Below are 27558 nucleotides of genomic sequence, written 5' to 3'. Positions count from 1 at the left end.
CCTGGGCACAGCTGTGCGCATTCGAAAGCTAGGAGAGAAAAGCAGGAAGATGTCCTTTAACGCCATTGAAATACACAGGAGTGGAAGGTGGGGAAAGGACAGTTGCTTTGTGACACCACCCCACTGGGTGGATCCACTCTAGGGACTGTCCCACCTACATAGGGACACGTGCAAGTGCCTGTGGAGTCACGGCTAGTAACTTTTCCCCTCTCTGCAGCTGAACTGGGTGCAAGTTTGGCTCACGGATGCAGGACCAAACAATACGCACAGCAGGAGCCCGGTGTAAAAGCACAGCCTAATCTAGAGTTAGCGGGGACGGGGAGGCTTGAAGTGCAAGGAGTCAGATCAGAAGCGATGTAGCGCTTGGGTTCCGCTCTTACGTGGCTCCCAGGACCTGGCGGGGGGGGGGAAGAGGGGGGAACGGACTGTGACCAGCCGCCCCTCTATGTAAACTCAAGCCTAGTGGAAAACCCGGATCCGCTCGGAATCCTGGCGCCCGGCTCCGCCCGGGATTGTGTGAATGGATCCCGCCGAGTCCCAGCTGTTCCACTGGCTGTGCGGCCCTCCGGGTTTTGTACCGCGGCAGCACCGAGCAGCTGTCCCAACTTGTAACTTGTAGCGAGCCGAGCCGAGCAGGGCGGCCGGGGCAGGGGGACGGGCTTTGCCGGCGGCGGTGAGTAACACACTGGGGCGGCCCTGGAGCCACTGGCGCTAGGGGAAAGGGACAACAAGCCGGCCAGAGACCGCCCGAGCAGCTGCGATTCCTCCTCCCAAGCCCGCTGGGCGAGCGCAGAGGCGCTCCAGCAGCCAGGCGCCCCGGGGCCTGAGCGCGCCAGCCTGGGGCTAGTGGCCGGTGTGAAATGCCTCCGTTCGGTTCCCGAAGGACAGGGGTTCCGGGAAAGGCCAGTGGGGAGGAGCACAGGGCCCCCCTTTGTTAGAAGCAGAGGGACCTCCCCCCCCAATAGCTTGGGCTGTTACAGCCCCTCCTGCTTCGATCAGGCTTAGCTACTGGCTGGGGGATTGGCGTCACACCTGGCCCTAGTTGGGGAGCGTATACCGCCCATGCTGGTAGTCTCGGCAAAGAGCTCGAGGTCTGAATGTCCTGGAGTCTCCCAAACCCGAGGCCCCAGTACAGTAGGCTCCCAGGGTGAAATCTCTGGTCCGTTGAAGTCAATGACAAAATTCCTGTTGACTTCAGTGGTGCCACCAGGATTTCATAATATACTATAGGGCATTGGACTTGGTGCTGCGTGACGTTTTGATTAGAAAAGGAGAGTGATGGGATTTAACATGGCACACAAGTGGATTAAAAACTGGCTCATTGATAGGTCCCAAAATGTAACTGTAAATGGGAAATCATCATCAAGTGAGTGTGTTTCTAGTGGGGATCCACAGGGATCAGTTCTAACTTCTTCGCTCTACACCAGGAGTTCTCAAACGTTTTCTTTCTGAGCCTCCCCCCCAACAAGCTATAAAAAGTCCACGGTCTACCTGTGCCACCACAACTGTTTTTCTACATATAAAAGCCCAGGACAGCATTTGGGTGTAGCCAGCAGGGCAATTGCTTAGGGCCCCACACCACAGGGTGCCCTGTGAAGCTAAGTATCGGGGTAGCCGTGTTAGTCTGTATCTACAAAAACAACAAGGAGTCTGGTGGTACCTTAAAGACTAACGGATTTATTTGGGCATAAGCTTTTGTGGGTAAAAAACGTTTTTACCCACGAAAGCTTATGCCCAAATAAATCTGTTAGTCTTTAAGGTGCCACCAGACTCCTTGTTGTTTCTGTGAAGCTAAGTTGCTTGAGCTTTGGCTTCAGCTCTGGATGGTGGGACTCGGGCTCAGGGTTGGGCTTTCTGCCCTGGGCACCATAGAGTCTAATACCAGCACTTCTTGGCTGATCCCCTGAAACCTGCTCGTGGTCTTCTCGGGTACCCTGGGCCCCTGGTTGAGAACTGCTGCCCTATGTTATTTAATGTCTTTATCAATGACCTGGAAGAAAACATAAACTCATCACTGATAAAGTTTGCAGATGACTCAAAAATTGTGGAAGTAGCAAATAATGACACAGGGAGGATAGCTCAGTGGTTCGAGCATTGGCCTGAGAAACCCAGGGTGGTGAGTTCAATCCTTGAGGGGGCCATTTAGGGATATAGGACAAAAGATCTGTTGGGTGATTTATTGGGGATTGGTCTGGCTTTAAGTAGGGGGTTGGACTAGATGATCTCCTGAGATCCCTTCCAATCCTGATATTCTATGATTCCAAGAGAACAGGGTAGATGCAAATAATGAAGAGAACTAGATCACTTGGTAAACTGCATGCATGCAAGCAAACAATAGGAATTTGATTACAGCTAAAAGCTACATATACAAGTAGGAACAAAGAGTATAGACCATACCTACAGGAAACAGTGACTCTGAAAAAGATTTGAGAGTGGTGATGGTTAATCAGCTGAACATGAGTTCCCCGTGTGACACTGTGGCCAAAAGAGCTAATGTGAGTCTGGGATACATAAAGAAGCAAATCTCAAGGAGGAGCAGAGAGGTTATTTTACCTTTGTATTTGGCACTGGTGTAATCGCTGCTGGAATACTGTGTCCAGTTCTGGTATCCACAATTCAAGAAGGATGTTGATAAATTAGAGAGGGTTCAGAGAAGAACCACAAGAATGAGCAAAGGATTAGAAAACAGGCCTTATAGTGACAGACTCAAAAAGCTCAATCTATTTAGTTTAAAAAAAGAGAAGGTTAAGGGGAGACTTAAGAACAAAAGAATGGCCATACTGGGTAAGACCAATAGTCCATCTAGCCCTGCATCCAACAGCGATTGGTGCCAGATGCTTCAGAGAGAATGAACAGAACAGAGTAATTATCAAATGATCCATCCCCTGTTCTCCAGTCTCGCCTTCTGGCAGTCAGAAACTTAGGGACATCCAGAGCATGAGGTTTTGACCCTAACCATGTTAGCTAATAGCTATTGATAGACCTATCCTCCATGAACTTATCTAATTCTTTTTTGACCCAGTTATACTTTTGGTCTTCACAACATCCTCTGGCAATGAGTTCTATAGGTTGACTGCATTATGTGAAGAAGTACTTCCTTTTGTTTCTTTTAAACCTGCTGCCTATTAATTTCATCAGGTGATCCCTGGTTCTTGTGTTACATGAAGGGGTAAATCAGTGAAGACTGATGCAAAGAATTCATTTAGCTCAGTTGCTCTCAAACTTTTTTACTGGTGACCCTTTCATATAGCAAGACTCTTAGTGCGACCCCCCTTATAAATTAAAAACACTTATTTATATATTTAACACCATTAAAAATGCTGGAGGCAAAGCGGGGCTGGGGTGGAGGTTGATAGCTCGCAACCCCCCATGTTCTAACCTCATGACCCCCTGAGGGGTCCTGACCCCCGGTTTGAGAACCCCTGATTTAACTTCTCCTTTAGCATGGTGATTGTCCTGTGGCCCCACTGATTGTTTGATAGGCTTCCTGATTCTGGTGTACTTAAAAAAAATTTGGTGTTAGTTTTCGTGTCTTTTGCTAGTTGCTCTTCAAATTCTTTTTGAATTACAGACTTGATTACAGTGTAAAAGTATCTACATGGGGAACAAATATTTAATAAGGAGCTCTTCAATCTAGCAGAAAAAAGTATAACATGATGCAATGGCTGGAAGTTGAAGCTAGACACATTCAGACTGGAAATAAGGTGTACATTTTTAATAGTGAAAGTAATTAATCATTGGAATAATTTACCAAGGTGGAATATCCATCAATGATGATTTTAATATCACAATTGGATGTTTTTCTAAAAGATCTGCTCTAGGAATTATTTTGGGAAGTTCTTTGGCCTGTGTTATATAGGAATCAGGTCACAATTCTCCCTTGTGGCCTTAGAATCTATGAACCCCTGCACTGGAAATCCAGTGCTTTTTGCTAGCACTAAATTAACTTTAACATTTTAATTAGCTAGAACAGTGTTTACACCAGACGGCTTTCTCATTAAGGTGCTTAACCCCACAGTGGTGTCTGAATAACAGATTTGTGACATTACAGTTGTCGTCATAGCTACAGATTGCACAGTGGCACAAACTGTGGATCTATGGTGTGTTGCAGAGCGATAGCAGGAAAAGGTCTCATTCTGGCTCTTAGGGCCGGTCTACACTGGGGGGTGGGGGGGGGGGGGAAATCGATCCAAGATACGCAACTTCAGCTATGCGAATAGCGTAGCTGAAGTCGAAGTATCTTGGATCGAATTACCTGGGGTCTAGATGGTGTGGGATCGATGGTCGCGGCTCCCCCGTTGACTGCGCTACCGCCGCTCACTCTGGTGGAGTTCTGGAGTCGACGGTGAGCGCGTTCGGGGATTGATATATTGTGTCTTAATGAGATGCGATATATCGATCCCGGATAAATCTATTGCTACCCGCCAATACGGCGGGTAGTGAAGACGTACCCTAATTCTTCAACAGCAGCAGGGGAAATTAGAAATGAACAGCTTTTAGGAGAAAGGATGGTCTCTGGCTCAAGTTAGTTTGTGAAAATCTCTCCTTGAAAAGAGGCAGGAAAAGTGGGAAATGTATACAGCAGAGAGGAAGGAATGTACAGTGACCTCCAAGTGCAATGGGGTACTTGAGGGAAGTGGGCATTCGGGGCACTGGCAGTGTATGTGAGGGTTTGTGAGTTTGGAAGTGCGTGGCTGAACACACGGGTTTGTTGTAGGGTGGCTATGAGGCATTGGAGACACTATGAAAGAATGCTCATGAGTGCCGGGGCTTTGCACACTGAGGGCTCTATGTGAGTATAGGAACCCTACGCTACCAGCACTCCCCGCTATCTTTGAGACACCACTGACTTCCTGAGGAAACTACAATGCATTGGTGTTCTTCCTGAAAACACCATCCTGGCCACCATGGATGTAGAAGCACTTTACACCAATATTCCACATGAGGATGGACTACAAGCTGTCAGGAACAGTATCCCTGATGAGGCCACAGCAAGCCTGGTGGCTGAGCTTTGTGGCTTTGTCCTCACCCACAACCACTTCAGATTTGGGGACAACTTATACCTTCAAGTCAGTGGCACTGCTATGGGTACCCGTATGGCCCCACAGTATGCCAACATTTTTATGGCTGACTTAGAACAACGCTTCCTCAGCTCTCATCCTTTAGTGCCCCTCCTCTACTTGCGCTACATTGATGACATCTTCATCATATGGACCCATGGAAAGGAGGCCCTTGAAGAATTCCACCTGGACTTCAACAATTTCCACCCCACCATCAACCTCAGCCTGGACCAGTCCACACAAGAGATCCACTTCCTGGACACTACAGTGCAAATAAGTGATGGTCACATAAACACCACCCTATACCGGAAACGTACTGACCGCTATACGTACCTACATGCCTCCAGCTTCCATCCAAGACACATCACACGATCCATTGTCTACAGCCAAGCCCAAAGATACAACCGAATTTGCTCCAACCCCTCAGACAGAGACAAACACCTACAAGATCTTTATCAAGCATTCGTAAAACTACAATGCCCACCTGGGGAAGTGAGGAAACAGATTGACAGAGCAAGACGGGTACCCAGAAATCACCTACTACAGGACAGGCCCAACAAGGACAATAACAGAACACCACTGACCATCACATACAGCCCCCAGCTAAAACCTCTCCAGCGCATTATCCATGATCTACAACCTATCCTGGAAAATGATCCCTCACTCTCACAGACCTTGGGAGGCAGGCCAGTCCTCGCTTACAGACAACCCCCCAATCTGAAGCAAATACTCACCAGCAACTACACACCACACCACTGCAGAGACTGCAGAGCTAGAATTGATATGCAAACTAGACACAATCAACTCCGGTTTGAATAAGGACTGGGAATGGCTGAGCCATTACAAACATTGACTCTATCTCCCCTTGTAAGTACTCTCACACTTCTTATCACACTGTCTGTACTCGGCTAGCTTGATTATCACTTCAAAAGTTTTTTTTTCTCTTAATTAATTGGCCTCTCAGAGTTGGTAAGACAACTCCCACCTGTTTATGCTCTCTGTATGTGTGTATATATATCTCCTCATTATATGTTCCATTCTATATGCATCCGAAGAAGTGGGCTGTAGTCCACGAAAGCTTATGCTCTAATAAATTTGTTAGTCTCTAAGGTGCCACAAGTACTCCTGTTCTTCTTTTTGCACTTACACCAGGGATTCTCAACCTTTTTCTTTCTGAACGCAAAACATTCTAGAAAAACTCCACTGCCCACCTGAGCCACAAAAACTGTTTTTCTGCATATAAAAGTGAGGGACTACATTAGGGGGTAGCAAGCAGGGCAGTTGCTCATAGCCCCACACCGAAGCTGCCTAGGCTTCGCCTTCGGCCCCAGGTGGCGGGGCTTGGGGCAGCGTGGTTTCTGCTTTCTTCCTGGGCCCCAGAGAGTCTAATGCCGGTCCTGCAGACCTCCAGAAATGTGCTCGGGGCCTTCCCGGGGGCCTTGGACCCCTGGTTGAGAACAGCTGAGTTACACTAAAAAATCACAAAATATTCAGGTTGCTTCCAGTCCCAAAGACCGGTCACTTACCCCAGATCAGTTGGTGCCCTAGACAAAGACAATGCCTGTAGCCAATCCTGTAATAAACTACCTAGAAATTTATAAACTAGGAAAAAGAAATGAGAGCGTTATTTACAGGTTAAAGCAAGCAAACATGCACATAAATGAATTGCAGTCTAAATCCTAAGAGTGACAGAGTTGTAGAGATCTGTCAATTCAAAATGTCTTTCAGGGCAGATCCACCCAAGGGTAAACCCTGGAATCTCTGACTCAGTTTAGTGTCTCTGGCCTTGTGAGGCCTTGGCTACACTGGCAATTCACAGCGCTGCACTTGCTGCGCTCAGGGGTGTGAAAAAACACCCTCCCTCCCCCCCCCCCCGAGCGCAGCGAGTGCAGCGCTGTAAAGCACCAGTGTAATCAGCGCCTGCAGCGCTGCACGCTCTTCGCAGCGCTGCACGCTATTCCCCTCGGAGAGGTGGAGTACTCACAGCACTGCGAGAGAGCTCTCGCAGCGCTGGCGGCGCGACTACACTCGCGCTTCACAGCGCTGTGAATCCACGAGTGTAGCCAAGGCCTGAGAGTTCAAAGAGAAAAGAGATGGAACATTTTCCTGTGACTTTATTTTATTTCCTTCATTCAGCCCCCAAGACTATAAGACAAGTTTTCTTGCATGTAGCATTTCCAAGGTGCAATAGGGCCATTCACCAGTCCTTTGTATTGTGATGTTCCTTGATGGCCCATCTGATTTTTGATGGTTCTTCTGGACAGGCGGGGGCGGGGAGAGGGGGGGGTAACACTCTTCTCATCTGAGTTCACAAGTTTAGAGCAAACATTTTCAAAGTTACAAAGCAAAACCTACAAATTTCTTTACAGCCTGGAATAGAGACATTACAGATAAGATTAATGCATACAGCAATTTACATACATTCTATAGAGTCTAAACACAAAGTACATTCTTAGTAGACTAATACCTAGTTTGAGCAACACTAAAGACTTGTCTACGGTTACAGCATTGCACTGGTGCAGCTGTGCCACTGTAGCCCTTGTTGAAGACACTATCTATGCTGACGGGAGAGCTTCTCCTGTTGGCGTAGATACTCCACATCCCAGAGAGGTGGTAGCTATGGCAATGGAAGAAGCCCTCCCATCAACATAGCGCGGTCTACACTGGGGATTAGGTCATAACTACATCACTCAGGGGTGTGAATTTTCCACACTCCTGAGCAACATAGTTATACAGACAGAAGTTTGTAGTGTAGACCAGACCTAACACATAAATGAAGTGGTCTGGTCTCCAGCTATGAGTTTGTCAGTTCTTAGCTAATGGCTGCAGCCTTGGCAAGAGCTGACACCTGGCCTGCCAGCGTCACAATTTGTTACCGTAGGATCATTTGGAACAACTAGGCTGAAGGCTGTGTAGTTGTAGTTGTGTCGGTCCAGGGTATTAGAGAGACAAGATGGGTCAGGTAATGTCTTTTATTGGACCAACTTCTGTTGGTGAGAGAGACAAGCTTCTCGGTGCAAGCTCAAAAGCACATCTCTCTCACCAACAGAAGGGGGTCCAATAAAAGACATTACCTCGCCCACTTTGTCTCTCCAATAGGATGAAGGCAGTCATTTGTGGGGCTGTTTATGAACAGTGGGACTGCGTGCGCTAGCTTGTTTATTGTAGAGTCCTCAGAAGTGAGCACTAGTTTGCTGTTGGTCACTTTGTGGGCTGTGCTGCAAGAACTGGTAGCAGGGTTGCATGTGCGGATTGGTTGTCATTAAGATTGTAGGGTCTATATTTCTATCTTGGTTTCAGAGTAGCAGCCGTGTTAGTCTGTATCCGCAAAAAGAACAGGAGTACTTGTGGCACCTTAGAGACTAACAAATTTATTAGAGCATAAGCTTTCGTGGACTACAGCCCACTTCTTCGGATGCATTATTTTTATCTTGGGTACTTATGTGGCCCCCATTAAGGTAGTACGGGAGCACTTTGCAATCTTTTAATGTGTGGTTTTTAGACATTAGGTTTGATGCATGAATTGTTTTACTATATGGTGGATGAATTTTGACCAATTTTTAGAGATCGCAGTCCAATCATGGCATCTTTAGTATACTCTGAAACATTGTCCCTTTTTAAAGCTTGTCAGTATCTTTGCTCTATGCTGGATCTCTGAGCACATGTCTGCAGCCTGCTTCAAACAAAGCTCTGATTTTTCTTTCTAGAATCTTTAAAAGTTGTCGGCTTTGTGTGGGTGGTCGCCAGCCTGTAGCCAGAGAGTCTAGTTCTGAGGCCCTTGACGTCAACGTGATGTGTACACCATCATTGATTATTTTCATTATTAATCTTGTTTTAAGAGCAGAGGACCTGATTCTTTGTCATTCACTGGCATCAAACCAGTGTAACTCAACTAACATAAATACACAGGCACAAAACCAGTAGGCCAGATCCTCAGCTGGTATGAACTGGCATAGCGCCATTGACTTTAATGCAGAAATATTCTGGTGCCTGTATTGTGAGCAAGAGTGGAGATATACTCTAAAGAGGTCCCATGTACAAAATCCAAGAGCAGGAGTAAATGCTGAATTCAGTGAAGGGGTATCCCCAGGGTTTATTTCCAGAGTTCTCAGATATACAGTGAAGTGACATGAAGGGTTTCAGGACATTGCGGGAGGGTAATGGAGACTTACTGTGTATTAATGTATTCCAGTGGCACCCACGATTTATGTCCTGTCCGTACATCCATGAAAAACCAGGGCCTGATTCTCCTCTTACTTACACTGGTCAATGGAATCACTTCCAACTGAAGTGAGAGGAGAATTGAGCCCTGTGTCCCTGCCTGAAGAGCACAGCCTAGGGAGGAACACTTTGGAATATTTGGCGGTAGGGGGGATTTTATAGTCTAATTGACAGGGCAGGAATGTAGGAGGAGGAGAATCCTGAATGCTGATTGGGTGGAGGTGAAAGTCATGGTTTATAATCCAGTTCATCCTGTTTTGTGCATTTCTTTGTCCTAAGTTTTAGCTGGAGAACACGTGCCAGCAGGCTGGAAAAGTAAAAGGACTGCATCATAACATTGTTATGTATGATCCAGTGTATACTGTGTGTTGGATTGTACAGTACAGGGTTGCAGATGGTAAACGGAAATGCTTCTGTAAACAAAAAAAGCTGTTCAGGATCCAGAATCAACCACAGAATCTATTTCCAGCCTTGAGAATTGAGTTGCATATATATATTTCAAAGGAAAACAGTTTAAAATCCATTCTTCCATCAGCTACCGGCAGTATTGCGCCACACAAGGCTGGGTTGGGCTCCAGTTCGGTGTTTCTATCTAGACTGGAACTCCCTTTCCACCCAGTGGCTGAGTGTCTGAGCTCAGCAGGTCCTGACAGCGTGGTTCAGGTAATCTTGTTGAACGTGTGCTCAGCCCTGCCATTAGTGTGAACTCTGCTCAGGTTCATTCTGTTGACTTTATGATGGGGAATATATATCTGAGTGATGTGACCTTGTGTTTCAGTTCCAAACTGCCCTGGTCTCTGTGACCCTCTCTTCGGTACCTTCCCTCTGACTGGACGTGGGGAGCAGAAGGATGGAGCACTGTGGACCCTTGTCAAAGACCGAGCCTGTTCAGGGAAGAGGCCAGTGAGCTGCAGTCTGACCATCATAGCTGCCAAGGTATGGTATCTCCTTGCCCCCATCCCAGATCCTGTTCACATACTGGGCAAGCTAGGCTACTGCATTGAAGGAAGGGGACTGGAATGAGGGCTGCTGCTTGTCTTGTAGGTGACAAGTGGGAGGGCAGGGAAAGCATTTGCTGCAGAGGGGAGGTAACAGACATTGCTCAGTTTGAAAGACACCTTCTGTTTATCCAGTCCCATAATACTAGAGTAAGAGAGCATTCGGTGGCATTAAGAGATATCTGATGTAAAAGGAATAAAGGGAAAATACCTCTTAAGTGACACACGGTTAATCTGTGGAATTCACTGCTGCAGGATATTGAAGTAAATAGTGAAATTCACAAAAATGTAAAGAAGTAATCATTTGTTTGAATAAAACAGAATAAAAGGCCACAGATCTTCAGCTGGTGTAAACTGGCACAGCTCCCCTGACTTCAGAGGAGCTGTGCTTCTTTTATGCTAGTTGATGATCTGGCCCAACATCTGCACTGACACTTAGTATTAAACATTGTACAATAGACATCATGATGATTATTTGCTGGAATCAGGATGACGTTTCTCCCAGGGTCTAGAACTGCTTTGTAAGGTGCAGTGTGGGGGCGGGGGGGTTACACCTTCCTCTTCAATATTAAGCAATGGCTGCTACTTGAGAAGATTGGACACTGCACTAACTGGCTTAATAGTCTGTTCCAAAGCAGGAGTTGTTCCTTGCACTGAACTGGCTCCCTTGCCACCTCTGTCTTTGCCCTGCCAGGACGATGAAGCTGAATGAGCGAAGTGTGGTGCATTATGCCACATGTGACTCTCCGACAGACCATGCCGGCTTCCTCCACAAGCGTGTCGAGCGGCACCACCATCACCACCACCACCACCACACCACTTCCTACCACCGTCGCTGGTTCATCCTCAAGGGCAACCTGCTGTTCTATTTTGAAGATCGTGAGAGCCGGGACCCTCTCGGGCTTGTTGTGCTGGAGGGCTGCACCGTGGAACTGTGCGAGGCTGCCGAGGAGTTTGCCTTTGCCATCCGCTTTGATGACGCTGGCGCCAAAGCCTACGTGCTGGTGGCCGACTGCCAGGCCGCCATGGAGGGATGGGTGAAGGCACTTTCGCGAGCCAGCTTTGACTACATGCGTTTGGTGGTGAGAGAGCTGGAGAAGCAGCTGGAGGATGCCCGTAAGAGCTTGGCTGCCTGCCACAGATCTCCAAGGAAGTCGTCATCTGGCAGAAAAAGGCATTTGTCCAATCCTGCTATGGCGCTTGTCCAGGAACAGCCTCCCATCTTGGAGAACGGTTACTCCACATGGGGCAGTGGTTACATTCCTGCAGGGGCCTCCTGCTCTGACCATGATGTGGGGTGTTCCAAACCCCCACCCCTGCCTCCTCGCCGGCGCTTGGCAGCTGGCAGTGGAGGTGGAGCACTCACCACTGGCCTCTCTTTGGCTGGGCAGGAAAGCCCCGTGTCTCCGGAGACAGCCTGTTTCTCCAAGCTACACAACTGGTATGGTCAGGAGATTGCGGAGATAAGGAGGGAGTGGCTGGAGAGCCAGAGGAGTGGGGAACTGTGAACTGGGGAAGGCAAGGCAAGGCATGGAGTGACACCAAGCCCATTTTGACACTATCGTGGTGCTTGGTGACCTCTCTCCCATCCAGGAAAATAGCCAAATAAGTGACAATGTTTTCTCTCCTTCCTTTCTGGAATCATTGCATGCTGGCTGGGTGGATGAGTGTGGGATCTAGGAGAGAGACACAGATCTTCCCAAGACCTCATTTTCACCTCTGGGGCCTCAGACAGTGTATGTTCCCCTGAGGAATATTGCAGCACAGCTGTAAAATGTCAGGAACTCTATATTTTGAATCTGGGATGCAGATTGGGTGGGGTGGGGTGTGTGTGACCAGACTTGCATACACAAAATGGTCATCGCCCTGCTTCTGTTCAGGTGGCTGTTTTTATTCCCTACCAATCTGGAGTAGTGGATGGAGTGGTGTGTTTTTTACTGGTAAGCCTTCTTTGAGTAATCCGTTACGATTTATCACCAGCAGCTGAATGTTTGCTTAGGTTAGAGGTAAGGAGCATCTATTGCCTGTTAGCTTTTAGAAAATGGCTTCTTATGTCACCCTCACATTCCTTCTGAACCCCAGAGTAATCAGTGGTGAATTAAGACTGGATTGAACAGAGTGTCTGAACTGGGCCCTTTGCTCTGAAGAGTACCTGAAGGTTTGTACCTCTCGCACTACTCACTGGCCTGGCCTCAAGCAGATTTGGGGCCCCATTGTTTTGGCTGGTCCATGGGCCATATTTCACCTTACTCGGTCCCCGATGGTGTTTTACCCCAGTCTCAGTCTATCTGATTTGAATGGGCTCAGATTTATGGATATAGGACTCCCAGCCTTCAAAACTAGGATCAGATTCTTATACAGTATATCCAGTAATGCATTATAGTATAGGTTGGCTAAAGAGAAGAAACATAAAAGGCCACCAAAGGATTCTGGATCATATGGTTGTATCCAGCATGAGGGCAGGTGTGACTCAATAACCAGTAATTATTTACGCAAGTCTGTGGTACCAACTGCCCCTCCCCCAAGAAATTCTTGACAGAGGTGGGGGGTGCAGGGATCTGTGGGTCAATGTCCATCTCATTGCATATTATAGAATTAGCATATCTACAAGTGTATTTTAGGTGCCGTAGTATTTATGGAGAGTAAGGGGATGCAGTGAGGGGTAGGGGCATGGTGATACTTGGGTGCGCACCACCTGTCACTTTCATAGGCACAAAAAAACCCCCAAACCAAACCCTGCTAAACCCATCAGTCAGACTTGCAGAGACCCCACAAACTTATATATTTCCCTCTCTGAATGTGAGCTTGGAATTAAAACTCCCAGAGAGGCAGCAAATTCTGGACTGAACCAAAGGTCAGGAGACCAGAACTCCCAAATTCTAATCTAGCTCTAGCACTGATATACTGTGTGGCCTTGGCCAAGTCAATTAACCCCAGTCTCCCCTTCTGTAAAATGGGGATAATAATACTTCTCTACCTCCCAAAGGCTTCTGTTGTTAACCTCAGTACAGTGCGTTGTTGTGCAAAGTGTTGTATGTGGTACATGGTCACAGTTCTTGGGGTATGGCTGAGGACACTCATTGTCCAGAGCCACATTTTGGCTGGATTTTTCTGATGATATTGTAGCTGAGACCCTCCTCCCAAAAGTGGGGCCTCATCACTGGAACACACGCATACAACGTGGAAGGGGAGGAGAAAATCAGTGGAGGACGGACAAAGATAATTGTGCACTCTGTAGGGATGGGGCAGAGAGGGAGGGGCATAAAGAGAGGCATTTGGGATGAAGAGAGATTCACCAGTGTGTCCCTCTGGTTTTATGTCGCTGCTGATCTCAGTGGAGTTTCACCCGCTCAGAAGTGGACTAACTCAGTGATGAATCAAGCTTCAATAAATGAAGATGAGTTGAGAGAAAGGCTGCTAGGCCACAAATTGCTGTTAAAAAGGCAGTTGGGCTTCTGGGAGATAAAGATACATGGACAAGGAGAGCAAATAGTCTGGGGACTGTGTAAAAAGCTGGTGGCAAATAATGCAGAGATAGTATTTATCATTTTCCTACTCTTTCCTTTTATCCTCTTACTAAGAACTTTGTTTCAGAGCAGAACACGTTGCGCAGACCCCTGCTACCAGCCAAAGAATTTTTAAACAATGTTTTAAATTACATGTACCATTAATGAACCATACTGTGAGAGCAATGAGCATCTCCGGCTTGTGGCTACTGGTGCACTTCTTGGCTGGTTGAAGCATTCAGCCTTGTTCTTCACAATGTGCAGGAGAAATTTCCAAAGGCACAAAGGGAGTCACGCCCCCAACTTCCAATGCTTCAGCTGCCTGACCGCCCTTTGTGCCTTTGAAAATCCCAAATGGCGTGACTTTGAACTGTGAACAACATTTTTATCTCTTATTCACTGCTGCATTTCGGTTTCTTTATAGCATTCTTTGGCTGAAATCCCCACCCCTTTCCCTGTATCATATCTACTGCATTCGTGAGTTAAAGGGGACACTGCTAACTAGTGCAGACTCCAATTTCTGTTTTGTCCCGGGGTTTTTTGGTTGGGGTTGGGGATGCAGAAAGTGTTTATAGAAGTTAATATGGAGAGAAATATTTTTGAGACTTTTTAAAGTCCATCAAAAGCAGCTGTATTTGGAAGGTTAAGCCTTCCCTGTCACTATTGGAAACCCAAAGACACCAGCACTTTGCTGGTGCCTGAGAACCAAGAAGTAAAAACGATTGAAAGAGAAAATAAGTAATCAAGCCAGTTTTGCTGTTGGAGCTGAAATTGGAATAGTATAATTGATTTAAGTCTGTTTGATTTTTAAGATTCTTCTCGTTTTAATAAGACTAAGTAGTGTTAGTAACACTTCTAAAAGCTTTATTTTAATATTTTTATTTTGCCTATCCCATTACATAGTTTTCACGCTATCTGGCTTCATAGCTAGTGTGTGAACTAAATAGTTATCTTGGAGTGTGACCCACAGTGTTATCTTCAAGCATCCAGTGTTTTTCTAATGATTTTTTTGGTCTTTATATCCCTAAGTCCTGTGAACCAGGGGCAGAATACCAGTGTTTGTGTTTGGGATAATTTTGCTTATTAATGATCAGAAACTAAAACATTGAGTGATATTTGTGCCTGCTCTACAAATGTTTTTGTGACTTCATTTGGTTATGGTGCAGCATGACTTTAGATGCATTGATTTAGGGTTTTCCTCATCCCTTTCCCACCTCAGTTCCACAGTAGGTATTGGCACCTGGTGTCTTTAAAAAAAAATCACATTTGGGTCTGTGCAAAGATCTGCTCATGTGTAGTAGTTTTCTTTGCTGGGTGAGCAAAGGCAAGTGCTCCTGTAGCCAGGGGATCAACTAGCGTGTGTGTGTGTGTGTGTGTGTGTGTGTGTGTGTGTGTGTGTGTGTGCGCACCACTGCCCTCTATTGGATAGAATATCAAACCTCCTTATCAGTTCTGCTGGCTATGCCCTTGAACTGCTCCCTAGGCAGAAGGTCAGGATTTCTGTTTCCTGATATTGCAGTTGAGTTGGTTAATGGACCATGCTGCCTTTGTATCTTCAGACACAGATCATTACAGGGCAAGGGAGACAGGTCATTGCCTGCCAGAACAGTCTCCCCTGCAAGAAACTGAGACCTAGCTTTTAGCCAAACTTTTTGTCACCCAATCATTCAGGTTGGGGCTGTTTATTCTTTTATTCCTCCCCCCCTTCACTATTCTTAATCAATGAAAATCTCTGACCAGAACAGAATTTCTAGCAAAAGAGGATTTAATATTTTAAAGTTTGATGGCTGTCCCTCTGAAGGTATTCAAGATGCTGTCTTTTGCAATAAATCTTTGGTACAATATGAAAAGCTCTTTCTGTCATATACGGGAGGAAAATGCTTGATAATATTTCAGTAATGGAGGGAGGCTGGTGGTTCTTCATGAGCTCTGCCAAAGATTGGGTCTGATCCTGCCAAAGTAATAATTGAAGTCGCATTCTTCTGAGGAAGGGTTTTCATCTCCAGACCTGTTTGCTTTATAGCTTTATTTACCTACACTTTGTTGTAAAAAAAACACCACTATGACGTTTACCACTTGGTTCAAATTGAGACAGGGCTGATAGTAACCAAAATATGTCATCTGGTGGACCCATGTGAATTTAGGGTTGCAGACTATTTCCCAGTGGCATATTTGTTCCCAGCCAATTGTAGTGGTTTTTTGTGATGTTTTAGTAGAGAGGCCAAAGGTTCAAATAGCCATGGAGACTGACCTGCTGCTCACCCACACAGGTGGCATCTCCCAGATGAGTAACAGGAGGTGATGGTCGGAAGCTTGCACCTACGGTGTATTTGGTCTGTGGATTAAGTGGAGATGAGTCTCCAGTGCTGCTAATCTAGCATCTTTCGCCAGCACCAAATTCCCTTGTAAAGTCTGTACAGTTTAACAAAGAACACTAAAAACAACTTGCAGTATGTTTCTCCCTAGTTATCTTGAAGTGTTTAAGTACTTTAAGTAGATATTGTATTTTTTTAAAGAAGGCAGTTTTGTATGGCCTTTATTTTACATAAAAACAGTATATTATTGTGCATTTAAGTGTTAACATTTGTATTTTAAGCTAGTAATGCTAAATAAACAGTTTTTGAATTTGTAATGTGTGTTGATATTGATTGACTCAGAGAGAGAGTTTTAAATGACCCCCAACATCAGGGCTACCACACCCTAACAGCTCTTGCCACTCACAACTTTTTTGCAGATATTCAGCTTCTGTTTTCCTTTGCTTAATTACATGCTCCATTCCAAACATTGGTGCACCTTTTGTATGGAGTTGTGTAAAATGCTGTGTTTTGTTTTGAATAGTAACCAGGCTTGGGGGTATGGGGGAATAACTTAAATGAGCTGAGGGATGGAATCACAGAGCCCTACTGAGGGCACTCAGTGTCTTGGAAGTGTGGGCTCCATATACTATATGCCAGCACTACACTTCATCTACCACTGATGTGGAATGTAGCAGCTATTTAACACTACACAGCAGTGTTCAGATCGAAACAGATCAAGACATCAGATAAAGAATCTGATATAAAAGAAACCACATGGGAATTTTAGGTCAAAAGAATGCAATTACATCTGTTAGCCCCATTGCCCTGGACAGATCCTCAATACCCTCTACTCTAACAAAAATGCTTTCTCGGTGTAACAGCCAAGCAATAAGGGCCTTGGTTTTATCTGAAAGATGGCAGCACGGTAGTTGGGGCACTAACACAGTACTGACTTGGAAAAGCGTGCCCTTTGATGCTTCAGCACTTCCTGCTGTATGCAGATTTTCATTTAAAGGTCTTCCATCCAACTCTGATCCCGTTTAGCCTATGTAATCTGATGAGAGAGCCACAGCCAATGAGGAACAGTCTGATTAGGCTTTTTCTGTTCATTAAAGGATCTAGTCTAGGGGTTCTCAAAACACATTTTTTGATGGCCTCAGAGTACGGCCACCAGCTCTTGCTGGTGGCCGCTCTGACAATTTTTCCTAACATACTTAATTAGCTTTAGGAAACACAAATGAATATGCACATATAAATGTCCAAATCATTGTAATTTATTTATGTAGGATTTTTTTTTGCAGACTCAATAATAAAAATAATATACAGTTGTCTTTATTGTTTACTGGACCTAAATGGAATAGAAATACAATTAAGGTGCTTTGCATGTTCTTGTCTTTTTTCTTATTGTTTCTTTTGCTTTTTTGGTTGCCTTTTTTTTTTTTTTTTAGACTTGCTAGCTACTTTGGCCTTGGCTACACTTGCAAGTTACAGCGCTGTAAAGCCTCTCCCAGCATTGTAACTCACTCCCCGTCCACACTGACAGGGCACTTACAGCGCTGTATCTTCCTGGGTAGACCGCTGCAGGTACTCCACCTCCCCGAGAGGAATAACAGCTGCAGCAGAGGCCTTGGCTACACTGGCAATTCACAGCGCTGCACTTGCTGCGCTCAGGGGTGTGAAAAAACACCCTCCCCCCCGAGCGCAGCGAGTGCAGCGCTGTAAAGCACCAGTGTAATCAGCGCCTGCAGGGCTGCACGCTCGCTCACAGCACTGCAAGCTATTCCCCTCGGAGAGGTGGAGTACTCGCAGCGCTGCAAGAGAGCTCTCGCAGCCGTGGCAGCGCTGTGAATCCGCGAGTGTAGCCAAGGCCAGAGTGGCTCCGACTCATGGGTGTGTAAATGCTTGCAGCGCTGTACTAATCACCTTGTCAAGTGGCCAATCCTCTCCATTGTTGTGACCGGCTGCAGGAATGCGGAAGTGCCGGTTTCATAGGATTACCATATTTTAATTTTTAAAAAGGAGGACACTCCATGGGGCCCTGGTCCCGCCCCAACTCCGCCCCTTCCCTGCCCCTAGCCCCGCCCCAACTCTGCCCCCTCCCCTGAATGCTCCGCCCCCTGCTCCTCCCCCTCCCCTGCTTCCCGTGAATCAAATGTTCGCGGGAAGCCTGAAACAGGGAGGCAGCAGGTAGGCTGGGGCGGGGTGCGGCGCGGCTCAGTCTGGCCCCCCTGGCCGAGCGGCTCCCTTCGGCGGCCGGCCAGCCCAGGCCAAGAGGCTCTGGCCCTGGCGTCTCCCGCCCGGCTTGGGCCCTGGGGCCCCAGCTCCCAGCCAAGTGCCCGTGCCCCCGGCCCCGGCTCCGGCCGAGCACCGCGCCGACCCCAGTCCCGGCCCCCGGCCAAGTACCCGCGCCCCCAGCCAAGTGCCCGCGCCCCCGGCCCGGCCCCCGGCCGAGCACCGTGCTGGCCCCCGGCCAAGTGCCCATGCCCCCGGCCGAGCACCGCGCCGGCCCCCGGCCAAGTGCCTGCGCCCCCGGCCCAGCACCGCGCCAGCCCCGTGCACCCGGCCCCAGCACCTGCCGAGTACTGCGCCGGCCCCCGGCCCCGCACTGCCGGGCCCTCCCTCCCTATTTTCCCGGACATGTCCGGCTTTTTGGGATTTCCCCCCAGACGGGGATTTGAGGCCCAAAAAGCCGGACATGTCCGGGAAAATCCGCACGTATGGTAACCCTAGGTTTCAAAGCTCCTACCACAGAGAAAAGCAAACAATTTGCAGCTTGCTTTGAGTGAGTAAATGAATGAGCAGGGGGCTGGGAGTTTGGAACTTGCAAAATAGACAGCTGACATGCTCCAAAAAGCACTCTCTCTCCCCCGACACTCCCTGTCACCTCCGCCCGCGCGCCCCCCCCCCCCCCCCCCCGTTTTGAAAAGCACGTTGCAGCCACATGAATGCTGGGATAGCTGCCCATAATGCACCGCTCCCAACACAGCTGTAAATGTTGCAAGTGTGGCCATGCCACTGCGCTGGCAGCTGTCAGTGTGGACAGACTGCAGCGCTTACCCTACTCAGCTGTACAAAGACAGGTTTACCTCACAGTGCTGTACAGCTGCAAGTGTAGCCAAGATCTAAGTCTGCTGTGAAAAGTGATATTAGCAAACACACAAATATCACTTTTCACAGCAGATTTTCTCAGCCCTGACAATCCTGGGGACAAATTGAGCCCTGGATGGTGAGGTGGGTACGGAGGCAGCGGGAGCCAGGGGCAATGGGGCACTAGGGAGGCAGCGGGGGCCAGAGGTGATGGGAGGGGTGGTGAGCTCAGGGAATGGAGCCCAAAGCCCCCTGGCTGGCAGGGCCGGCTTTAGGCCAATTCCACCAATTCCCTGCCCCGAATCGGGCCCCGCACCTAAGAGGGCCCCGCGCCCAGTGGCAGGGCCACCAGGGTGGGGGCAAGTGGCCGAGAATCCCTTCCCTGGCTAGAGGCTCCTTTTTAATTTTTACTCACCCGGCAGCTCTCCGGGTCTTCGGCGGCACTTCAGCGGCAGGTCTTTCACTCGCTCTGGGTCTTCGGCAGCACTTCGGCAGCAGGTCCTTCAGTGCCACCAAAGACCCGGAGCGAGTGAAGGACAAACCGCCGAAGACTACGAGTGCCGCCTGGTGAGAACAAGCCCCACATGTTTTTTTACGTGTTTTTTTTAATTTTCAGTCATCTCTGCTGGGGCCCCATCAAAACTGTTCGAATCGGGCCCCGCACTTCCTAAAGCCGGCTCTGACCCCCCATATGAGGATATAATGCTTGTTCCACCCCCCCGCCAGTCCTGTTATCCCACCTGATTCTTACTATTCCTATTTACTGTCTCTATTGCCAGAGCACCTCAGAGCCCCCGTCCTAGACCCAGACCCCATTGTGCCAGATGCTGGACAAACCCCAAAGAAACAGCCAGTCCATTGTTCTCCCTCCACGCCCACGTCATGCCCAAGGTCTCAGTGTCCGTGGCTGGGTTGGACAACAGCCTCCAGCTCTGGTCTCCTCTCTGTGCCCCCAGCCCCAGTGTGACCCTTCTCCTGTGCTCTCTGTTGCAGCGCCTGGACCTGTTGCTGCGAGATTGGCAGCTCTCTGGAGCCTACGGCGCGGACGCGGGGCAGGAGTATCTTGGAGAAATCACACAGGTAATGATCAGATACCACGTGTGTTCATGGAAACAGCAAACTTTGGGGCGGAGCTGAACGTTTCCACAGCGGGTCTGATTCCCTGCTGACGGCCACAAATGTTGCTTTGACTCCCGCAGGAGCTGGAGGTCTCTACTGAGCAGCCCCTGGTGTTGGAAGCCCTGAGGGCAAGCGGCACCCGGTGCTCTCTATTGCCCCACCCTGGCACTCAGTTCACCAGGAGCAGGGCAGGGACACCAGATGGTAAGAGACCCTCATCTTCTCCCCTCTCACCCCCTGCTCTGCTCCTCCAGTCCCCACCCCCTCCTGCACTGCCCCCACCCTCTCCCCTGCCCCCATCCCCACCCTCTCTCCTCTGCTGCCCCTTTCTTCCCCTCTTGCACTTCCCCCACCCCAAAATCCCAGTGCCCAGCTCACCCCCCTTGACTTAGAATTGAGTCTACTGCCCACTGCACAGGGGCACTCGCTGGGTCACAGCATCTGTGTGGGAGGGGAGAGGGACATGGGGGGGTGTCACTGCTGGGATCCTGGTCTACTAGGGGAACGCTGCTGGTGTCCCCCTTTTGGGTCTTCATGGGTCCCCTGGCACCACCCAGTGGAGACTGCTGTCTCCCCACTGCAGCCTCTCCTTGCCCCCTCATGCCTCTCCCCCATTTTCCCCCAGGCAGTGGGGTGGGGGGCGTTAAGCAGCTGTTGCCCAGAGATGGAATCTCATTTCCTGTGGCACAAACTAGCCCACCCAATCGCATTTAACGTGTTTCCTACCCTGGACACCTGGATCCCTCCCGGATGCCTGGGTCCTTTTCCCCTCTGCAGACATGGACGAGGATTTCCGGCAATGCCTGTGTGAGTACGTCACCAGTGTGGTGCACTCAGCAGGGACATATGTCCGAGCTGGGCAGGTGCTAACGGGGGCTCAGCTGGCTGCCAGGATCAAGGTGGGAGAGTGGGGGCTGTTAAAGGGGGGGGGGCTGGATGGGAGACAGCAAAATGGGCCGCAAGGCGGGGACAGGGATTCAATACGGGGTGCCATTCTGCAGGGAGCAGGGCAGGGTGCTCAGTAGGGGGCGCTGGGCTGCAGGGAGCGGGAAGGGGCTCAGCGGGGGAAAGGGGCTGAACTGTCCCTGATCCCAGTTCCCCCGGGCGTTATTCCCTGCAGGGCGTCTCCCGATATTGGAAGACCCAACGCTACGACTTCTCCTCACCCATGAAGGTACCAGGTCACCCCTCCCTCCGCCTCTCTCTTTCCAGCCTGGATTTCGGGGGAGGGGCGGGAGCTGGTTCTATTGACCCCAACCCCAGGTCCTCCTGACATTGGCCAATCACACTAGCCGAGAAGGGGGCACCACAACAGCTCCACCAAATGTCCTGATTGAGGACTCCTAGCACCCAAGAGATAAGGGGACCTGCAGGAAGCCCTGCCAGAGAAACAGCCCCTCCACTGGGGTGGCAGCAACGTGGTCATGGCTGTGGGGTCGAGGTGCTGCCCTCTGGCTCTATTGAAATGTGGGGGGTTGGGGACCAGTTCGGAGGTGATAGCGAGGAGCAGGTCCTGTACGAATGTGGGGAAGGTGGTGACTGTGGGGGGGCTCCCAGTTCAGAGATGGGACCATCCCATCCGCACCCCCAACCCCGTTCCCTCTCCCCACACAGATGGCTGAGGCGTTTGCAGTGATGAGACAGGAGTTAAACAGGAGAGCAGTAGAAGCCACCAGGAGGGAATATGACCAATTTGTGCAGGAGCTGGTGAGTGCAGAGGGGCTGCGGATTGGGAGTGAGGGGCACCAGCATCCCGGGGGGGAGGCAAGGCTGAGGTAGCAGGGGGCTGTGGATCGGGAGTGAGGGGGCTGCGGGTGTGTGAGGAGGCGGCGCCCCCTGTGGCTGGGTAACGCTAGTGCTCGTCCCTAATGGCCGATCACTCCCCCATCCCGGCAGGACCGTGACCACCAGAGCATGAGCAGCTGCCTGAGGGTGAAGCCCCTGGAGATGCAGCGACGCCTGGAGGGGAAACGCCAGGAGCTGCTGGAGCGCTGCTGGGGGGAGCTGCGGGGCGAGGACCCCCAGAAACAGGCGGCCCTGGAGGAGCTGAAGAAGGAGCTGGACAAGCAGATGGCGGAGTTCCTGCCGCGATATGAACAGCGCTTTAAAGTGAAGAAGGCCGAGTGGTTGGGCCTGTACATTGGGCGGAGGGGAGGGGGGAGGTTCTGGCAGTGGTGGGTGCGGGTATCGGAGTAGTCATCAGGGCGGGTGCAGCTCTAGTGGGGCTGGAGGAAGCAGTGGCCATTGGGATTGGGGCCGGGGTCTTTGGCCTGATCGGGTGTGTTGGGTACTGGCCGCGGGCCTGGTTTGGACAGAAGATGGCCCAGAACAAGACAGGCACCAACACCCCAGGTCAGGGGAATGAGCGGGAGAGCAGGGCAGGATGTTCAGATTAGGAGCCCCTGCTGCGGGGGGCAGATAGTGGGAAGAAACCATCACACCTCACTCTGGGTAAGGGTCTGTCCCAGCCGTCAGCACTGGGAACCTCTGTATGCAGGGGATAGATAGACATGAGGATGTTTGGGGATAGATAAAAACAAACTTACAACAGGTAATTTTGCGAGATTACAAAAGGACACAGAGGTTGACTGATTTACAGCCGGGTCACCGAGATCAGAATCCAGTCCAGATCCCATCGACCTCAGTAGATAAATAACATGGCCGTGGATCCCGTGCTCCGAGCCACCCCCTGCATCCCTCGGTCACAAGTTTTTTTGGTTTTCATTTTCACCAAGTGGAAGAAAAATTGATTTTCATACTTTATGTTTGTTTTAAATATTTTCTCCTCCCCTGATTCAGTGCGTGTGTAGAGGGGACAATTTGTGGGCATTTCCTCTCATTTCCCCACTGATTTTAAAACAATCCTAAGGGGTTAGGGAGGTTAGAACACCCCCAAATCCCAAACCAACAGTTTCAGTTTATTCTCACTCCAGATCCTCCTGCCATTAGCCAGTTGCACTAGGCCAGGAGGGGGCACCACGACAGCCCCCTGCAAAATGTCCTGATTGGGGTTCCCTGACCCCAGCCCCTGAGAGATAAGGGAACCCCCAGAGACCCAGCCGGAGAACCAGCCCCCTCCACAGGGGTGATGCTAATGTGGCCCTTGCTGTGATGTCATTGGGGGGCTGTCCCTGGCTCTGGGGGAATGTGGGAGGTCAGGGGGCAGTGGGGAGGTGACAGTAGCGAGCAGGGCCCTCGAGGAATGGGGAAAAGGTGAGTGGGGGGAGAGGGGTTCCCAGTTCAGAGATGGTTCCATCCCCATCCTCCCCCGCCCCCCTTTTTCCCATCCCACCACAGATGGCAGCGATGATAGAGGAGGAAAACAGAAAGGCAGTAGAAGCCTCCAGGAGGAAATATGAACAATTTGTGCAGCAGCTGGTGAGCACAGAAGGGCTGCGGGTCGGGAGTGAGGGTCACCGGCAGAGCTGGGGGGCGGAGGGGCTGGCATGGGATAGCACGGGCTGTGGTGGGTAGGAGTTGAAGGGGCTGTGGGTGCATGACATGGTGGTGCCCCCTGTGGCTGGAAACACTAGAACCCATCCCTAATGGCCAATCTCTCCCGCTCCCCACAGGACCGTGACCACCAGAGCATGCACCGCTGCCTGAGTGTGAAGGCTGCGGAAATGCAGCGACGCCAGGAGGGGAAACGTCAGGAGCTGCTGGAGCGCTGCCAGGGGGAGCTGCGGGGCGAGGACCCCCAGAAACAGGCGGCCCTGGAGGAGCTGAAGGAGGAGCTGGACAGGCACATGGACGAGTTCCTGACGGCCTATGGGCAGCGCTTTAAAGTGAAGAAGGCCGAGTGGTTGGGCCTGGCCATGGGTCGGAGGGTGGTTCCTGGCAGTGGTGGGTGCGGGTATCGGAGTAGGCATCAGGGCGAGTGTAGTTGTGGTGGGGCTGGAGGAAGCAGTGGCCGTTGGGGTTCTGGCTGGGGGCTTTGGCCTGATGCGGGGGGAGGGTTGGGCAGCTGGGTGGGCCCCAGTTTTGATGGTAGGTGGCCTCGAGCAAGACAGGCACCAACACCCTAGATCAGGGGGATGAGCGGGAGAGCAGGGCAGGGAGTTCAGATCAGGAGCCCCTTCTGTGGAGGGACACACAGCGGGAAGGAACCATCACACCTCACTCTGGTAAAGGGTCTGTGCCAGCCCTCAGCACTGGGAACCTCTGTATCCAAGGGGATAGATAGGTAGATAGATAGATAGATGGGGCATGTGGGGATAGATAGATAGATAGGGTGTATGGGAATAGATAGATAGATTAGATAGATGAGGGGGTGGATGGGGGTAGATAGATAGATGAGAAGGTTGTGTGGGGATAGATAGATAGATAGATTAGATAGAGGTGGTGTATTGGGAAGAACGGGGAGAAGGTGAGTGTCCAAAAGGACACATAGGTTGATTAATTTACAGCGGGGTCACTGAGATCAGAATCCAGCCCTGACCCCATCGACGTCAGTCAATAAATAACCCAGTCCTGGCTCCTGCGCCCCGAGCTACCCCCTGCATCGCTCAGTGACAAATTTAATTGGTTTTCATTTTCAACAAGTAGGAGAAAAATTGATTTTCATATTTTGTGTTTGTTTTAAAGATTTTCTCCTCCCCTGATACAGTCCGTATGTGTAGAGGGGACAATTTTGGGTGATTCCCCTCATTTCCCCATTGATTTGAAAACAATACAAAAGGGTTAGGGAGGTCTGAAAGCCCAAATCCCAGTCCGACAGTTTTCAGTTCATTCTCACCCCAGGTCCACCCGCCATTGGCCAATTGCACTAGGGGGCCAGGAGGGGGCACCACAAAGGGGGCACCAGTGGGGCACCAGTGGGGGGGTGACAGCAGCAAGCAGGGTCCTGGAGGAATTAGGAGAAGGTGGTGAGTGGGGGAAGGGGGGCTCCCAGTTCAGAGGGGATCCCATCCCCACCCCTACCCTTTTCCCTCTCCCACCACAGATGGCGGAGATGGCAGAGATGAGAGAGAAGGCAAACAGAGGAGCAGTAGAAGCTGCCAGGAGGGAATATGGACTATTTGTGAAGCAGCTGGTGAGTGCAGAGGGGCTGCAGGTCGGGAGTGAGGGGCACCGACAGGACTGATGGGGGGCAGGGCTGGGCTAGGCTAGCAGGGGGCTGTAGGTTGGAGTTGAGGGGGCTACAGGTGTGTGAGGCCGAAGTTCCCCCTGTGGCTGGGTAATGCTAGTTCCCGTCCCTCATGGACGATCTCGCCCCCCTCCCGGCAGGACCGTGGCCACCACAGCATGAGCAGCTGTCTGAGAGTGAAGCCCCTGGAGATGAAGCGACGCCAGGAGGGGAAACGCCAGGAGCTGCTGAAATGCTGCCGGGGAGAACTGCGGAGCGAGGACCCCCAGAAACAGGCGGCCCTGGAGGAGCTGAAGCAGGAGCTGGACAAGCAGATGGACGAGTTCCTGTCGGCCTACGGGCAGCGCTTTAAAGTGAAGAAGGCCGAGTGGTTGGGCCTGTACATTGGGCCATCGCCAGCTGCCACCGCGTGCCGGGTACGGGCTCGCCCTCACTGGCCCGCGCACCTGCCAATCAGCAAACGGCTCCGGCCCATTGGCTGCCCCTTCAGGAGGTGGGACGGGGGAAGCAAGAGATTCTGGGACTTGTAGTTTTATGTAGCCAGTGGAGGAGAAGGGGGAGCTATGGCGCTTATGGGGCGGGGGGTCTAGTGGTTAGACCAGAGCCCTGGGGTAGCAGGGGGCTCCGGGGGCTATTTAAAGTGCCGGGGCTCCAGCTACCTCTGCTGCCTTGGTCCTCTAAATAGCCGCGAGAGCCCCACAGCTTCCCCAGGGCTCCGGCAGCTATTTAAAGGGCCAAGGTGGTAGAAGCAGGGGGGCCCCTGCCCTACCTGCAGCCAGCCCCTGCTGCACCCCCTGCCCTGCCTCCAGCCCCACACCCCCTGCCCCCACCAGCCCGTCTCCAGCCAGCCCCTGCCTGCAGACAGCCCCTGCTGCACCCCGTGCCCTGCCTCCAGCGCCGCACCCCCTGCCCTGCCCGCAGCCAGCCCCAAACCCCTTGCCCTGCCTCCAGGCAGACCCTATCTCCAGTCAGCCCCTGCCCTGCCTCCAGCTAGCAATGTATGTAATATAAAATTTTTATTTTATTTATATAGTTATGGAAAGTAAATAATACATGGAAGAAATAAAAGGGTGTTTTTTACGTGTGTTTTTTTTTTTAGTCATCTCTGTCGGTGCCCCGCCTAAAATGTTCAAATTGGGCCCGCACTTCCTAAAGCCAGCCCTGCATACAATAATGGCAAAGTTCTTGGTTCAGGCTTGTAGCAGTGATAGAATAAACTGCAGGTTCAAATCAAGTCTCTGGAGTACATCCACAGCTGGGATGGGTCATTCAGTCCTTTGTATAGAGCTTCCTTTTATAGCAAAGTCCCTCCAGAAGTATGAAGCAGGATTGAAGACAAGATGGAGACGAGAAATCAGCCTTTTATAGTCTCTTGCCGTGTGGTCTTTGCTTTCTTTGTCCCAAGGACACTTTATCCAGCATGTGGCATAGAAAAACCTTAGAGTTCTGTCCATAGGCAGGTCCCTGCATGCCTTGCTGAGTCACAAGGTGTATCTACAAAAAGAAGAACAGGAGTACTTGTGGCACCTTAGAGACTAACAAATTTATTAGAGCATAAGCTTTCGTGGACTACAGCCCACTTCTTCGGATGCATATAGAATGGAACAGCCTCTGGTTGTATGTGTGTATATATATCTCCTCAATATATGTTCCATTCTATATGCATCCGAAGAAGTGGGCTGTAGTCCACGAAAGCTTATGCTCTAATAAATTTGTTAGTCTCTAAGGTGCCACAAGTACTCCTGTTCTTCTTTTTGCGGATACAGACTAACACGGCTGTTACTCTGAAAGGTGTATCTACCTTCTCTCAATGGATCAATTGTATAGCTCATGGTCCTCAGTGGGCCATCAAGCAGGCTAGGCAGAACTAACACCAGCTTGTCTGGGGTGTTCCCCGGAAGCATAGCACAAGTTTGAAATACAGACAGTATAGAGCCAATATTCATAACATCAACTACAAAACTGATACACATATACAGATAGCATAATTATAATCAGCCAATCAGAACCTCTTCATAGACCCCTTCCACGACAACCTTTATACAATATTGGCTGCAAATATATAACAGTGGTCACAACGGTAATCTATACAGTTACAGATTATGTCAATAGCATCACAGGAGGTGACACGGCATCAGTGAGACTGCTATTGGAATACTGCATCCAGTTTTGGTGTCCTCCTTT

The 27558-nt window shown here is 50.1% G+C and overlaps 2 protein-coding genes across 7 annotated transcripts; both read left to right on the top strand.

Annotated features, from left to right (window-relative positions):
- The first annotated feature begins 584 nt into the window (after positions 1 to 584).
- LOC128838361 (apolipoprotein A-IV-like) lies at positions 585 to 26454 on the top strand. Of its 6 annotated transcripts, none has more exons than XM_054030487.1 (11): positions 585 to 673; positions 10060 to 10217; positions 20163 to 20249; positions 20369 to 20492; positions 21409 to 21462; positions 21903 to 21995; positions 22185 to 22397; positions 23586 to 23666; positions 23861 to 24073; positions 25231 to 25320; positions 25515 to 26454. In XM_054030487.1, exons 4-11 carry the CDS (start codon positions 20490 to 20492, stop codon positions 25902 to 25904), a joined length of 1137 nt encoding a protein of 378 aa, XP_053886462.1. In that variant the 5' UTR covers positions 585 to 673; positions 10060 to 10217; positions 20163 to 20249; positions 20369 to 20489; the 3' UTR covers positions 25905 to 26454. The 6 variants fall into 6 exon arrangements, 5 of the variants coding, with proteins under 5 accessions (XP_053886462.1, XP_053886495.1, XP_053886486.1 ...); XM_054030520.1 differs by having other exon boundaries at positions 23861 to 24131; positions 25515 to 25812; XM_054030495.1 differs by lacking the exon at positions 585 to 673 and adding an exon at positions 4857 to 5927.
- PHETA2 (PH domain containing endocytic trafficking adaptor 2) lies at positions 10978 to 11787 on the top strand. The gene has a single exon (XM_054005593.1). The coding sequence runs from the start codon at positions 10978 to 10980 to the stop codon at positions 11785 to 11787; it is 810 nt and encodes a 269-aa protein (XP_053861568.1).
- Positions 26455 to 27558: the final 1104 nt, after the last annotated feature.

This window comes from Malaclemys terrapin, chromosome 1, assembly GCF_027887155.1.
Source record: "Malaclemys terrapin pileata isolate rMalTer1 chromosome 1, rMalTer1.hap1, whole genome shotgun sequence".
Classification (NCBI taxonomy): domain Eukaryota; kingdom Metazoa; phylum Chordata; order Testudines; family Emydidae; genus Malaclemys; species Malaclemys terrapin.
The sequence above is the reverse complement of the archived record's forward strand: the minus strand, read 5'-3'. Positions and strand labels throughout refer to the sequence as shown.

Coding starts and splice junctions, on each gene's coding strand:
- LOC128838361 (XM_054030487.1), top strand. Junction 21,463..21,902: donor ACTTCTCCTCACCCATGAAG/GTACCAGGTCAC, acceptor CTCCCCACACAG/ATGGCTGAGGCGTTTGCAGT. Junction 21,996..22,184: donor ACCAATTTGTGCAGGAGCTG/GTGAGTGCAGAG, acceptor CCATCCCGGCAG/GACCGTGACCACCAGAGCAT.
- PHETA2 (XM_054005593.1), top strand. CDS start 10,978: ATGAAGCTGAATGAGCGAAGTGTGGTGCATTATGCCACATGTGACTCT.